A 14,526-nucleotide genomic window follows, 5' to 3' on the forward strand; every position below is an offset into this window, starting at 1 on the left:
CAATTTTTTTTTTTTAAACGATGCGTGGACAAAGGTGTCTGAAATTGTTGGTGTGCCAGGTGAGTTGATGAAGTGGATATTATGGTTTATATAATATTATATATAATATATTGCATGCTAATTTTGGCACCATAGCATGCAAAACCGTGCTAACTGATCAATCGGTAATACATTTATACCATCAGCGTTTGTCTTTTTATATTTAATTACTTTCTGCCATCTATCGATTTCTTACTTTCACATTTAAAAGATTTCATGAGGATATACGCTACTTGTGGTAGGTCGGCAAAAAGATACCGGTCTGGATGTTTTGCGGCCCCTTTAAATATAGTTCACAAAACCAAGCATTCCGAACGAATGTTGTCGCCTATTTCAACTATGTCAGTGCGTCCACGAATGTTCGATAGCGTTGTTGGCAGGGCAGCCAGAGCGAATTTTGACGCTCTCGCCGCCTCTGGTCTGAACGCACGGTAAGAATTAACTCCAGTTCGCGCAAACTCAACAAAAGTGTCTTTTGCTCTTGCCATTTGTTTTGCAACTCTTTTAAGCAAACGGTTAAACACAAGAAGTTTCTCACCTCACAAGAAAGCATCTACGCGCTGACTCTGACGCGCAGCAGGAGAGAACACAGTCTTGTGCGATTAAAATAAATAAATAAATAAAATAAAAAATGCAGCCGAAGGTTGGACAGAATTCTAAAGATTTATTTTATTTTTTGTTTTATTTTTTTTTACAGAATTTATCCAATTGCTGTGCTCTGTGAGCGGGCGCATTGCGCATCTTAATATCATCTGTGTAATACATAATTCCTGTGTAAATATGTTGATGTTCTTACCAGTCATAACGCATATAAATTGTTATTTTATTGACCGTATACAGATACAAATAGAGATAAATACACACTTGCTGTACATGTTACAGATGCTTTAAAGCGGCAGCTCTCTTACGTTGTGGGCATTGAACGGATTTCTTCCACGCCAGTGGACACATATCGAAGAGTGGATGGGACGGCAGGTAAACAGAAGGAGAGTAGTCTGGTTAGAAATAGGTTAATGACGTGTTGATCTGGCAGTGATAATTTCACATGATATCCCTCTTTGCCCCTCCCTTTTTCCACCCTCAATAAGCTGCCTTGTTTGGCTATTTATATGCGTCTGGTCCTGAATAATGGCAAGCTCCTATCCCCAACATCCACATTAATTGATACATGATCATTTCACATGAGCGCGCTACTTTTTGTCCATGGCAAAGTGTCTGTTATGAGATCTGTTGAAGTTGCTGTTTCTGTTCAGATTGTCTGCCAAGAGTTTCAGCAGAGTCCCGGACATTTCAGAAATCTGAGTCTGAGTCTATTTGGAGTCTGTACAGTTATAGTCACTCTACGCACACTGAGTTACAGAGATATAAATGTACTTTATGATATTTCTCCATAAACGCTCATCTGTGGCTGTATTTCAAGAATTTCATTTTATAAACCACAAGATGTCACCGTGGCCTCCAAGCTTCACTCTAGGGCACTCCCAAGTCGACTGTTATGCCCCAAGTAGAAAGCACGCCCCCTCATTACCATACGGCCACAGAAATGTAGAAATACATAAATGTGGAAATACTGTAAATACATGCAGAAACAAATGAATGTGGAAATATATAAATGTGGAAGTAAATAAGAAAATAAATACTCGTGGAAATAAATGAATGTGGAAATATATCCAATAATACAAATGGAAATAAAAGTGCAAATACTCATGTATGTCAGATTTAAAAAAATTTTTTTACATTTCTTTAAAAATATATTTATTTGTTTATATTTATTGTCACATTTGGTCCTCGATATGCAAGGGAGAGGAAACAGTCAAATTTAAAAAAGCAAATACATATATCTGCACATGAACTTCATTAACTTCTGTAGTTTGTCTGAAATCAACATGCAGTGATACAGATGAGAACCACCCTCATCAAATACATGTACTCCAACATAATAATGGAGAATTCTGCTCGAAATGTTGAGTTTATGCTTAGATCAAATTTAAACTGCATCTGGGAGAAACATTGGGCTGGGTTTTTCGGGCTTTCTTTGTCTTTTATGACTTTTTTGCAGTTTATTATCATGAAGCAAGTAACACACTGACATAGTGTTTCTTCATAAAATCAGAGACCATCCCCTTGAAATTCGAACACAAGTGGTCACAGGAGACAAGCGTCCAGGTGTAAACAGCGATGTGTCTTGTCTGACCACATGAGATCGGATCACCCGAGACGCATCGTTATACCAGGTGTAAATGAGGCCTTTATGTCCTTTTTGGAGCCCACTGACTTACATTGTATGTAAGAAGAAAAAAACTGATATATTCTTCAAAATATCTTTTGTGTTCTGCAGAAGAAAGAGTCATACGAGTTTGGGACAGCATGAGGGTGAGTAAATGAATATAATTTTTCTTTTTGGGTGAACAATCCCATTAATCCATTACAGCAAAACCTCAAAGTTAGGGCTATTTTTTGCAGTTATTAAATTTTAGAAGTTCAGGTCCAAATCTTTGAGACTCTGCCAAAACCTGACTCTATCATTCTCTTCTTCTGGCCACTCCAGGTAGGTCTTCAAGTTTATTAATTTTCGCAGTTTGCAGAACCTCCTTAGAATGGTTTCTTTGGCAATGGGTTCAAGCAGAATGAGGACTGCAGCACCACTGCCTGCATCAAACAGTTGGAAGTGTGAATATTCCAGCTCACTCTGGATGAACTGCCGTGTCAGTACAAACAGAGCTCTGTGGCTTTTCTCAATGGCTTTGATTATCAACTATCCAGCCCCCAGAAAGAATGTCATGTTTGTGTAAACAAAGGCAAAATGGATGCTCACAGCCCTCAAGCTCTGGAATAAGATGACCCACTGTCTTTTTCACTGTAGTAAACAAATGCATCCTAATCAACTTCAGAGACATCGACAACAGCTGGCCTTCGCTTTGCAAGGAGCTATGCCCACATCATCCTTGTGTACCAGATGGCATGAAGCTTCTTACACATCGTAATACAGACCAAGAGGACAAGGACTACTCCACAGCATAGAATAGAGAAGGCAATGGTAAAATGACACTAAAAAATTGACAGCTCAGCTTTAGCAACAGGTGTCCCTCAAAATGTGGAGGGAAAGTCACAGATATATGCAGGGTAGCCATCTTTAAGGATTACTTTGTTTCCAAGTTCACTTTTAAAGTGAGAGACCAAGTCACAAGAGCACACAAAAGTATCTGAGTCTCCTTCAAGAACACATACACTCACTGCTCACAGCCACTTTATTAGGTCATGCGATTATCTAATCATCCAATCGTGTGGCAGCAGTGTAATGTATAAAATCATGCATATATGGGTCAGGAGCTTCAGTTAATGTTCACATCAACCATCAGAATGGGGGACAAATGTGATCTCAGTGATTGTTGGCATGATTGTTGGTGCCAGACAGGCTGGTCTGAGTATTTCTGTAACTGATGATCTCCTGGGATTTTCACGCACAATGGTCTCTAGAGTGTAAAAAGAATGGTGTGAAAAACAAAAAACATCCAGCGAGCGGCAGTTCTGTGGAAAAATGGCTTGTTAATGACAGAAGTCAGAGGAGATTGGCTAGACTGTTCCAAGCTGACAGGAAGGTGACAGTAACCCAAATAAACACGTTACAACAGTTCTTTGCAGAAAAGCATTTCTGAACACACAACACGTCAAACATTGAGAAGGATGGGCTACAGCAGCAGAAGACCCCACCAGGTATCACTACTGTCAGCTTAGAACAGGAAACTGAGGCTGCAGTGGGCCTACCATTTGTGTACCTCAGCAGAAATCCAGATTTGTCAGACCAGGCGATGTTTTTGATGTCTGACAAATCTGGATTTCTGCTAAGGTGCACAAAGGTTAGGCCCACTACAGCCTCAGTTTTCTTTTCTTGGCTGACAGAAGTGGAACCCAATGTGGTCTTCTGCTGTTGTAGCCCATCCGCCTCATGGTTCAACATGGTGTGCATTCTGAGATGTTATTCAGCTCACTACAATTGTACAGAGGGGTTATCTGAGTTACTGTAGCCTTTCTATTAGCTCAAACCAGTCTGCCCATTCTCTGTTGACCTCTCTCATCAACAAGGCATATTCGTCCACAGAACTGCCACTCACTGGTTGTTGTTTGTTTTTCGCACCATTCTCTATACACTCTAGAGACTGTTGCGCGTGAAAATCCCAGGAGATCAGCAGTTACAGATAGACTCAAACCAGCCCGTCTGGCACCAACAATCATGCCATGGTCGAAATCACTGAGATCAAATTTCTTCCCCATTCTGATGGTTGATGTGAATATTAAATTAAGCTCCTGACCCATATCTGCATGATTTATACATTACACTGCTGCCACACAATTGGCAGATTAGATAATCGCATGAATAAGTGGATGTACAGGTGTATCTAATAAAGTGGCTGGTGAGTGTAGTTCACAGTTCAATATTTTTATTTAATTATTTAATTATTTACAGTTTAAATGTATTTAGGACATTCCTGTAGGATAGAGTTCTTCTTCAGGTAATTGTTTGATCTTGTTACCTGAAATATAAGGTACCTTCAAATTTGGTATCTTAATCTTTAAGACTGTCAGATAATTAAGACTTAAGTCCAGGCCATGTAAAGTCTTTTGGAAGGCATGCTGTTGCAGTTGACAAGTGGACAAGTTCAGAAATTGTAGATTTGTTGGCCATTGACATACACTGGGCATGTTTTAAAACATACTGTGGCTCATCAAGGGCAGACAACTTTGTTAATTTTGTGAAGATGCGACCTGCTATATCAAGAGTTTGCAATGCATTGCTACTAGGGGCAGTGGTGGCTCAGCGGTTAAGGCACTGGTTTACTGACCAGGACCACCAAGGTGCCACTGTTGGGCCCTTGAGCAAGGCCCTTGACCCTACCCGCTCCAGGGGCGCTGTATCATGGCTGACCCTGCACTCTGACCCCAGCTTTGCTGGGATATGTGAAAAAGAAAGAAATTTCACTGTATAAATGCAAAAAATTTATGTATAATGTGTGACAAAAATAAAGGCTGGAAGTGAGTCTGAACTATAACAAGCTGCCTCTATCACAGTAATGTCAGTTAGAAGGTTCCTACACAAGTCTATATACTCTTTCAAAAAGCCTCATGGTTTCACAGGGTATGGCAAAAACATTGCTCTCAATCACTGAAATCCTCTCAAGTGTCTGCAAAAAGCCCTTAAGGTTTGCCAGGTCATGAAACTGATGAAACTGTGTGATATCCATCTTTTTAACAAATATTGTCCTCGGGAGTCACATGACGCCATGCAAGGAGCAGACGTGTGAGCGACGAGCTCTGCGCACTTTGCTGAATTTTCGATTATTTTCATGTTATAATCTAGTGAATTTTGATACACCCAGTTACACATTTGTCCTTTGTTGCAAAAAATGGCAAAGAAGTCAAAATCCTCGGGCTCTGGAGACATTAAAAGACACTTACATGTTCAAGATGAAAGCCCCAACAGGCCTACAGACCGGGGACTCGATTTGGATGGCGCGACGGGAGAGGAGATCCAGCGTCAGTTGTCCAACATGTCGGTGATGTTGACGAAGATTCTTGCTGACTTGGAGGATCTCGCTGTAATACGTCGATCGATCACGGCGATGGAAATAAAATTCTCCGAGTTAGGTACAAGAGTGACTGATGTTGAAAAACGAATCGATTTTCTGGAATCTTCGGAGAGGGTATTAACTGCTAATCCACATGCGACCAAAGTTGATTTGGAACATCTCCTTGTAAAGCTTGAAGATCTTGAGAATGGAAGCCGCAGGAATAATGTCAGAATTGTTGGAACTCCTGAGCATGAGGAGGTCAGAGATATGGTGAAATTCCTAGACAAGTTTTTTCTGAGTCTGCTCGACATAACAGGCCACAAGCTGGAAATCGAGCGAGCTCACAGAGTGCCAGCTCACAGATCTGCTGAGGGAGACAGGCCCAGGTTGATTCTGGCCAGATTTCTGAGATCATCCGATAAAGATCTTGTGTTGCACCAGGCGAGGAGCAAAGGGAGCTTTCTTGGAAGAACCATAATATTTTCTTGTTCCCGGACTTTGTGAGTTCGACAAGAGAGAAACGCGATTGGTTCAAGGAATGTACATCAGGAAAAGATCTCGTTCGCTTTGATGTTTCCAGCAAAACTGAGAATAGAAACGAAAAACGGTCGCAAAGTATTTACATGTCCAAATCTGGCAATGTCTTTTATAGAATCAATGTCTGAGTAAACCATTGGATGTTTCTCATGTAAGTGGGCCTGACTTGCTGTACCTAACTCTTGAAGAAGCTGGGCGACATTTTGGGTTTTTTGCGTTGGCTCCGCCTAGCGGCTGGAGCTTGTTTTGTGAATAACACTTTCCTTGGAGAAACTTTTGCATTGATGAAAGATTACTTTTGCATTGAGGTTCCCGGAAAGATTGAGAGTGGACACTACGGATGACCGCAAAATATCTACATGCTCACACAAAGGATGTCTTTTATAGAGTTGATGGATTGTGTAAGTCATGGTATATACTTTTATGCAGCCTCCGAGTGAATTGACTCGACCATCCGGGGAACCGGGATGCCGGTTTTGTTTCTTTTTGTATTGGTTCCGCCTAGTGGCTGGAGTGTGTTCTGTTGAATAATACTCCTTTGGAACAGCTGTGGATTAATCTGTTTGTTCTTCGTGCTTATTCCTCCTGCTGGCTGGAGTTTGTTTTGAGTTTTTTTTTACGAGATATTGGAATGATTACGTCATCCGTTGAACTCATAACAGCCGGCTCACTGAACATTCGTTTGTCTGTCCGAGGAATCTGAATGGTTTTATATCAGCTGGAATTTATTTTGTGGAAGATCACACCTTTAAAACAGTTCTGTGAATGAATCTACACATTCTTTGTGTTCATTTTTCCTATTGACTGGGTTTATTTCACAAAGTATTTTCTGTTATGTAATTTTGCTTCACAAATTTGTGAGGCACAATTGAGCAATCCGATGGCAAAGTTGTCACAGGGGACTCATGTGCGTTCATGGACCTTTTGAGTTTAGAGGGATTGATGACGGTTGGCGCTGTCGTGCGCACGTTTTTCTTTTTTCTGTTTGTTTTGTTCGGGGGGGGGGGGGGTTCGGGGGTTTGATTGTTTCACTAATGGGGAATGTGGTCTGTATAATTTTGTTTTCACACACAATTGTTTTTATTATATCAATATGTCAGTTGTTAATTTGAGAGTACTATCTCTCTCCACATGGAATGTGAATGGATTGGGGCACCCCATAAAAAGAAGTAAAGTTATTACTTTTTTTAAACATAAAAAATATGACATCTCTCCCCGCAGGAAGCTGAAAAATTTGGGAAGATATGGGGTGGACATGTTTTTTTTTAGTGCTGGCTCAAGTAAGAGCAAAGGAGTCATTATATTGGTAAATAAACATCTACAATTCAAATGTCTCAAACAGATTAAAGATAAATTAGGGAGAGTAATTATTGTGTTAGTTGAAATTCAAGGGCAACGGTTTATTTTGGCTAATATTTACACACCTAACGCTGATGATCAGGGCTATTTTATAGATCTTGAAGGGATGTTGCAAGCCGCTGGCACCCCTCATGATATAATATTGGGAGGAGACTTTAATCTCTTGATGGACTCAGTCCTTGATCACAGTGAAGCAAAAGTATGTAAGCCCCCTAGAGCAACATTGACGCTTCACAGGATGTGTAAAAATCTTGGTCTTATGGATATTTGGAGACATTTGAACCCATCTGGTAGGGACTATACATTTTTTTTCCATCAGTCCATAAGATTTATTCTAGAATAGATTTTTTTTTATATCCAAATCCCTCATTTCATCTGTTGTTGATTGTTCAATTGGAAATATTTTAGTCTCAGATCATGCCCTGGTGAAGTTTAGAGGTGATGCCACATATAGAGAAAAAGAAATCATATAGTTGGCGCCTTAATGTGTCCCTTTTGCAAAATCCTGATTTCCAACAAATGTTAAAGACTGAAATCAGTGTTTATATGGAGATCAACTGGTCCTCGGTATCCACTGTGGGCGTGGCTTGGGAGGCACTTAAGGCGGTTCTTAGGGGTCGGATCATACAGTATGCCTCATTCATTAAAAAATCCAAAGTATGAGAACTCGTGGAGTTGGAAGGAAATATTAAAAGTGCCGAGGCAGAGCTGAAGCGCCGAATGTCGTCTGATGGTCTCAGAGAACTGACCCGATTGAAATACAGATATAATACTATTTTGTCGCAGAAAGTGGAGTTTTGGTTGTTCAGGGCAAGACAGTCGTACTTTGAGTCGGGTGACAAAGCAGGGAAGCTTTTGGCTAGATATATAAAGCAGAGAGAGTCTTTTTCTACCATTCCCTCAGTGAAATCTGCTGTTGGTGAAATTTTTACCTCAGCCATTGATATTAATAATGCTTTTAAAGAATTCTATATTGATCTTTATAGTTCCACGTCTTCATCTACTGATGAAGATATTACAAATTTTGTGGAACCATTAGATCTTCCTAAACTGACGACTGAGCAAAGGAGTTCTCTTGATTCTGAGATAACCTTGGAGGAGCTTAACGAGGTAATTTAGGCCTTACCTCCGGGGCCAGATGGTTTTGCCGCTGAATTTTTTAGATCTTATGTACAGAACTGGCTCCACTTTTGTTAGAAGTTTATACTGAATCATTAAAGAATGGAAAGCTTCCTCCAACCATGATACAGGCCCGGATCAGTCTGATTCTTAAATCAAAAAACAAAGATCCAAGCTAGTGTAAAAGTTATCGTCCAATTTCCCTGATCCAGCTAGATGTAAAAATTCTGGCTAACATTTTGGCTAACCGATTAAGTTATGACATCTCTTATACATTTAGATCAGGTGGGGTTTATTCGGGGTCGTAGCTCTTCTGATAATATTAGGCGTTTCATCAACATCATGTGGTCAGTAGCGAATGATCAGTGTCCGGTCGCTGCCATCTCACTTGACACCGAAAAGGCATTTGATATGGTAGAATGGGATTATCTTTTTAAGATTTTGGATCAAGTTACTTTATAGACACCCTGTAGCAGCGGTACAAACAAATGGATTAATTTCAGATTATTTTACTCTGGATAGGGGCACTCGGCAGGGTTGCCCTCTTTCCCCATTATTGTTCTGTCTTGCCCTGGGACCATTAGCAGCCGCGATAAGAAAGGAGGATGATTTTCCAGGGGTGGTGGCGGGAGGCGTGGCGCATAAGCTTCTGCTTTATGCAAATGATATTTTATTATTTGTCTCTGACCCTAATAAATCTATGCCTTGCCTCCACAGAATTATTAATTCCTTTTCCAAATTCTCAGGATACAAAGTCAACTGGTCTAAATCCGAAGCATTGGCTCTGACAGCGTACAGTCCAGTAACGGCCTTTCAGCCAGGCGCCTTCCAGTGGCCCAAACAGGGCATTAAGTATTTGGGCATTTTATTTGCCAAAAATTTGTCTGATTTAGTTAGAGTTCATTTTGACCCCTTAATAAAACGGTTTGAGCGATGTGGGTAGGTGGGCTTCATTACATTTATCGATGATTGGGAAGGTTAATGTTATTAAAATGAACTGTGTTCCAAAATTTAACTACCTGCTACAGTCTCTCCCGGTAGATGTCCCCCTCTCTTATTTCAAGCAATTTGAAAGCATAGCGAAGTCTTTCATTTGGAATGGTAAACGTCCCAGATTACAATTCAATAAGTTACATAGACCGATTGACAAAGGTGGGCTAGGCTTACCCAAGATTTCATTTTATTATTATGCATTCGGTCTCAGACATTTGGCTCATTGGTTGCTTCCACCTGAAAGAGCCCCTCCCTGGTTCTGCATTGAACAAGAACTTCTTGCCCCTACTTGCCATTGCAATGTCTTTCTACCAAGCTGCCCAGAGACCTAAAGACACATCCCGTTATCTCACACAAGCAGTTAGTGTGGACAAGGGTTTCCCACGTGCTCAATTCGGACATTTACCTGAACGTTGCCGCAAGTATTTGGTTAAACCCTAAACTGTGTATTAATAAGTCCCCTTTTTGCTGGACAGAATGGATTGAGAAGGGAGTTGCTATGCTGGGTGACCTGTATGAAAATGGAGCATTGAGATCCTTTGAAAATATTACACACCGGTTTGAGATTCCCAGATCTCAATTCTTCAGGTACTTACAGCTGCGCCATCTATTTTGTAACATCTTTGGGTGTAGTACACAGCCCCCTAAAGCTGCAGACACTCTTGAGATGGTACTAGCGGCTTTTGGAAAGGGTCACGAGGCTTCAGCGTACTATTCCTGGGGATGGGGTTTTGACATCTCTCAAGAAGCTATGGGAGAATGACTTGAATTTAGTACTGCAAGATGAAGAATGGGGTAGGATTTAAAAAAATGCCAAGTCTATGTCTAGGGATGCAAGGATGCACCTCATTCAATTTAAGATTCTGCATTGTTTTTATTGGACTCCCTCTAGATTGCATAGGCTTGGTCTTAAAGATACACCCACCTGTTGGCGATGCCAATCAGAGGATGGGGACATAGCCTATGTTTTTTGGTATTGTACTAAGATTCAAGAGTTTTGGTCGAGGGTTCAGAGTTATATCTGTGAGATCCTGAGCACTCAGATTTCATTCTGCCACAGACTTTGTATTTTGGGGGATGGGACAGGGGTTAACTTAGGGAACATACACATTGAAAACTGGGTCCTTACCAGTGTGATGATCGGCAGGAAAGTGATCCTTGGGGGATGGAAGTCGGCTGGTGAACCCTCATTTCATGAGTGGTGCACTGAATTGGGCACAGTGGCAGCCTTTGAAAAGATGTCGCATAGGTGGCTGGGCAGCTTGGGTGCCTTTAAGAAGAAGTGGGGCACTTATTTGGCCTTCTTGGAGGGTGCCAGGAAGGAAAAGTGGAGAGGGACAGTTTAAATGGTATGTAATTAATTGATGTGTGGAACCCTTTTACTTTTTTGTTGGGCAATTTTTTGTTTTTTTATATCTGAGTATTTATTTTTATTTTTTTGGACTGTTTGCTTGTATGTGTGTCTGTTATTATTCTGTGTCTGACCACTGGGTTGTGTGATGGGTAGGTGGGGGGAAGGAGGGAGGGAGCGGGGTATATTTTGTTGAAAATTGATTCTGTGTTTTCATGTGCTGTTTATGTTGATTTGAGTGTGGAATCAATAAAAATTGTTAATGACAAAAAAACAAATATTGTCTTCAGGTAAGAATTTGGTGGGGGATTACTCATAAAATAACCTGTTCCAATAAGTGTTGAGTCTTCCAGGTTCATACCCTTGTAAACTGCCACATTGCAAGAGAAGCACTTCCAGATAATTTAGTCCAGTAGTCATCTTTTGCCAAATAATTAAAGAATCTATTTCCAAACTTGAGAGTCCTCAGTTTTATCAGTATCTTAAAGAGTAACCTTTGGCTTGGTGTCTGGTAGAAATTTCCAGTGAGGTCAAGATACTGTAGTGAGGACAAATATTTAATCCACTCTCCCATGTAGCTCATACAGTTTATTATTGGAAAGATCCAATATCTCTAATTCAAAAGGGTTGAAAATGCCAGCTCTTCAATGCCATGTTTGTTATTGTCATTCAAACTCTTTCAATCCAGTATGTTTTTGGAAATCATCCTTACTTATGAACTGCAGTTCATTGAATGAAAGATCAAGAATCTGAATATTTACAACATCTGATATGGAGAGAGTAGGGACTTCAGTGAAGTGTAAACTTGAGCACTTGCAAATGTAGCTTCATCACACAAGCCACAGCGTGGTCTTTGAAATGTATTGCTGCAATGGGGAGAAGGATTAAGCATTAAAAGAATGAATACGAAGAATATGGCTTTTCCCATCTTCACCAGCCTCACAAAGAAATACATGTTAGATTTAATCGACACCTAGAGCACCTTGCAGAAATGCAACTACTTCAAAACCCTTGTCAGTGAGAGTTACAAAAAATAAATAAATAAATGTACTCACCCTCATGGCATCTGAGACGATTGAAGAACATTTTTCTGTAGGTCCATACAATGCAAGTGAATGGTGATAAGGCCTTTGAATCTCCAAAAAGCAGATAAAGTCAGCATTAACAATTCATACGACTCCAGTGCTTTAATTAATGTCTTCTGAAGTGATCCAGTTGGTTTTGGGTGAGAACAGACAAAATATAACTCCTTTTTCACTGTACATCTTGGCATTGCAGCCACTAGGCACGAACATTAAAGTAAAAAAGGAGTTATATTTTGATATGTCCTTACCCAAAACCAACTGGATTGCTTCACAAGACATTGATTAAACCACTGGAGTCATATGGATTATTTTTATGCTGACTTTATATCCTTTTTGGAGCTTCAAAGGCCTGATTACATTCACTTGCACTGTATAGACCTACATAGCTAAGGTAATCCTCTAAAAATCTTTGTTTGTGTTCAGCAGAAGAAATTCCTACACATTTGGGATGGCATGAGGGTGAGTAAACGATGAGAGAATTTTCATTTTTGGGTGAACTACACCTTTAACTTCTGACCCTGGTTATTGCACAGAATTACACTAATGAACCAAAACATTATGACCACTCACAGGTGAAGCAAATAACACTGATCATCTCCTAACAAGGCCACATGTCAAGGTCTGGGTAGATTAGATGTTAAGTTCTTGTAGTCAGCGTGTTGAATGTAGGAGAAATGGGCAGGAGTAAAGACCTGAGCAACTTTGACAAGGGCCAAATTGTTATGGCCAGACGACTGTTTCAGAGCATCTTTGAAATGACAAGGTTTGTGGGGTGCTCCCAGTCAGCAGTGGTGAGTACCTACCGACAGTGGTCCGAGGAGGGACAAACCACAATCCAGCAACAGGGTGTTGGGCGCCCAAAGCTCAATGAAAAGGCTATCCCGTCTGATCCAAACCGACAGAAGGTTTACTGTGGCACAAGTCACAGAAAATGTCAATGATGGTTACGGGAGGAATGTGTCACAACAAACAGTGCATCACACCCTGCTGCGTATGAGGCTGCGTAGCAGCAGACCGGTCAGAGTGCCCATGATGACCCATGATGACCCCTGTCCACCATCGAAAGCACCTACAATGGGCACGTGAGCATCAGAACTTGACCTTGGGGCAGTGGAAGAAGGTCACCTGGTCCGATGAGTCCCGTTTTCTTTTACATCACGTGGATGGCCGTGTACGTGTACACCGTTTACCTGGGGAAGTGATGGCACCAATATGCACTGTGGAAAGATGAAAAGACGGTGGAGGAAGTGTGATGCTCTGGGCAATGTTCTGAATTTGACACGTGCCACCTACAGTACCTAAACATCGTTGCAGACCAGGTACACCCGTTCATGGCAATGGTACTCCCTGATGGCAAAAAGTAACTCACTTCAATTTTTTTTTTTTTTTTAAAGTAACTAAGTACAAAACTTGATTTTATTTTCAATGGTCAAAAATGCAAAACATCTAGAAAAATATACAACAAAATGCTGAACCCACAACAACAAACATAAAAGAATATTCACATTTTTCCCCATTAGAGATAAAAGCACATTCCTTTATCATCATTTTTCAAAAGCACCACTTTTGCACTGTTCCCTCACATATCCCCACAGTAGCCCGAATCGTTGGAAAGCTGAGAGTTGGAGCTACGGTTTGAAGAGGAGTTCCATATGTCCAAATTCATGTGTGGTCCAAAGGGGTTGAAGCTGGAGTACTGTTTGCCTGGGCAGGCGCTGCCTGGTTCACGACTGAAAGATGCAATGGGTGAGACTGGTGAATGGGGCGAGACAGGTGCTGTGTGGAAATGGTTCTGGTAAGGCTCGCTTTGGGGTGTCCAGATAGAGCCAAATAGACTGGACATGGGTGAGAGACTTCTGGTTCCTGGAAAGTATGGCTGGAAGAGAAAGATAAGGGAAAAACTGTATGTGAATGTTGCTTTAACAATCAGGAAATTTGAGGCAGATACCAAATCACCAATATTTATTTCTAAAGTGCCCCATGCCATACTTTTACATGGTTTATGCTGCAGTTATAGGTTTATGCCCCACACTGTAAAATTACATTAAATTTACATTAATTGTGAAATGCTAACATTTATTTAAATTGAAGAGTTTTGAATAGTTCTGTTATCACTATTAAAGATCATTGTGACATACTGGCAACCAGTAAACACCATGAGAGCATCACACAAACAGCAGATATACATTCAAAAATAAGAGAAATATCCATTACCAAGCTCTGCATAAGCATCTGTGGTTTGTTTACCATCTTTGGCATTTTGATGTAACACAAATCACAATTAAGCAACTACGTGAAGATGCAATGACGTTATTGAAGGTTGAACTGTTATTGCTGTTATTAGTGGTATTGCCACAAACATACTGTATAACTCTGATTTAAATGTGGGTTCACACAAAATAGTGCTGGATGAGTGACTGAGTGAGAGACTGAGAGCACTAAGTGATACTAAGAGCGAGCATAATTGCTCAAACTG

The 14,526-nt window shown here is 40.6% G+C and overlaps 1 protein-coding gene and 1 pseudogene across 11 annotated transcripts in view; both read right to left on the reverse strand.

The window, feature by feature from the left end:
- Window positions 1–1,819: 1,819 nt before the first annotated feature.
- Window positions 1,820–6,345, reverse strand: LOC127443552 (toll-like receptor 2 type-2; annotated as a pseudogene).
- Window positions 6,346–12,397: 6,052 nt separating this feature from the next.
- LOC127443682 (transmembrane protein 131-like) overlaps window positions 12,398–14,526 on the reverse strand; it is a 143,210-nt gene continuing 141,081 nt past the window's right edge. For 6 of the 11 annotated variants that reach the window (XM_051702454.1, XM_051702460.1, XM_051702459.1 and 3 more), the window contains one exon: window positions 12,399–13,926. In XM_051702454.1, the coding sequence (XP_051558414.1) occupies window positions 13,630–13,926 (297 nt within the window). In that variant the 3' untranslated portion in view covers window positions 12,399–13,629. Of the gene's footprint in view, window positions 13,927–14,526 lie in introns of all 11 variants that reach the window. The other 5 variants (XM_051702462.1, XM_051702464.1, XM_051702461.1 and 2 more) reach the window with 2 other exon arrangements.

This window comes from Myxocyprinus asiaticus, chromosome 7 (assembly GCF_019703515.2).
Source record: "Myxocyprinus asiaticus isolate MX2 ecotype Aquarium Trade chromosome 7, UBuf_Myxa_2, whole genome shotgun sequence".
NCBI lineage: Eukaryota > Metazoa > Chordata > Actinopteri > Cypriniformes > Catostomidae > Myxocyprinus > Myxocyprinus asiaticus.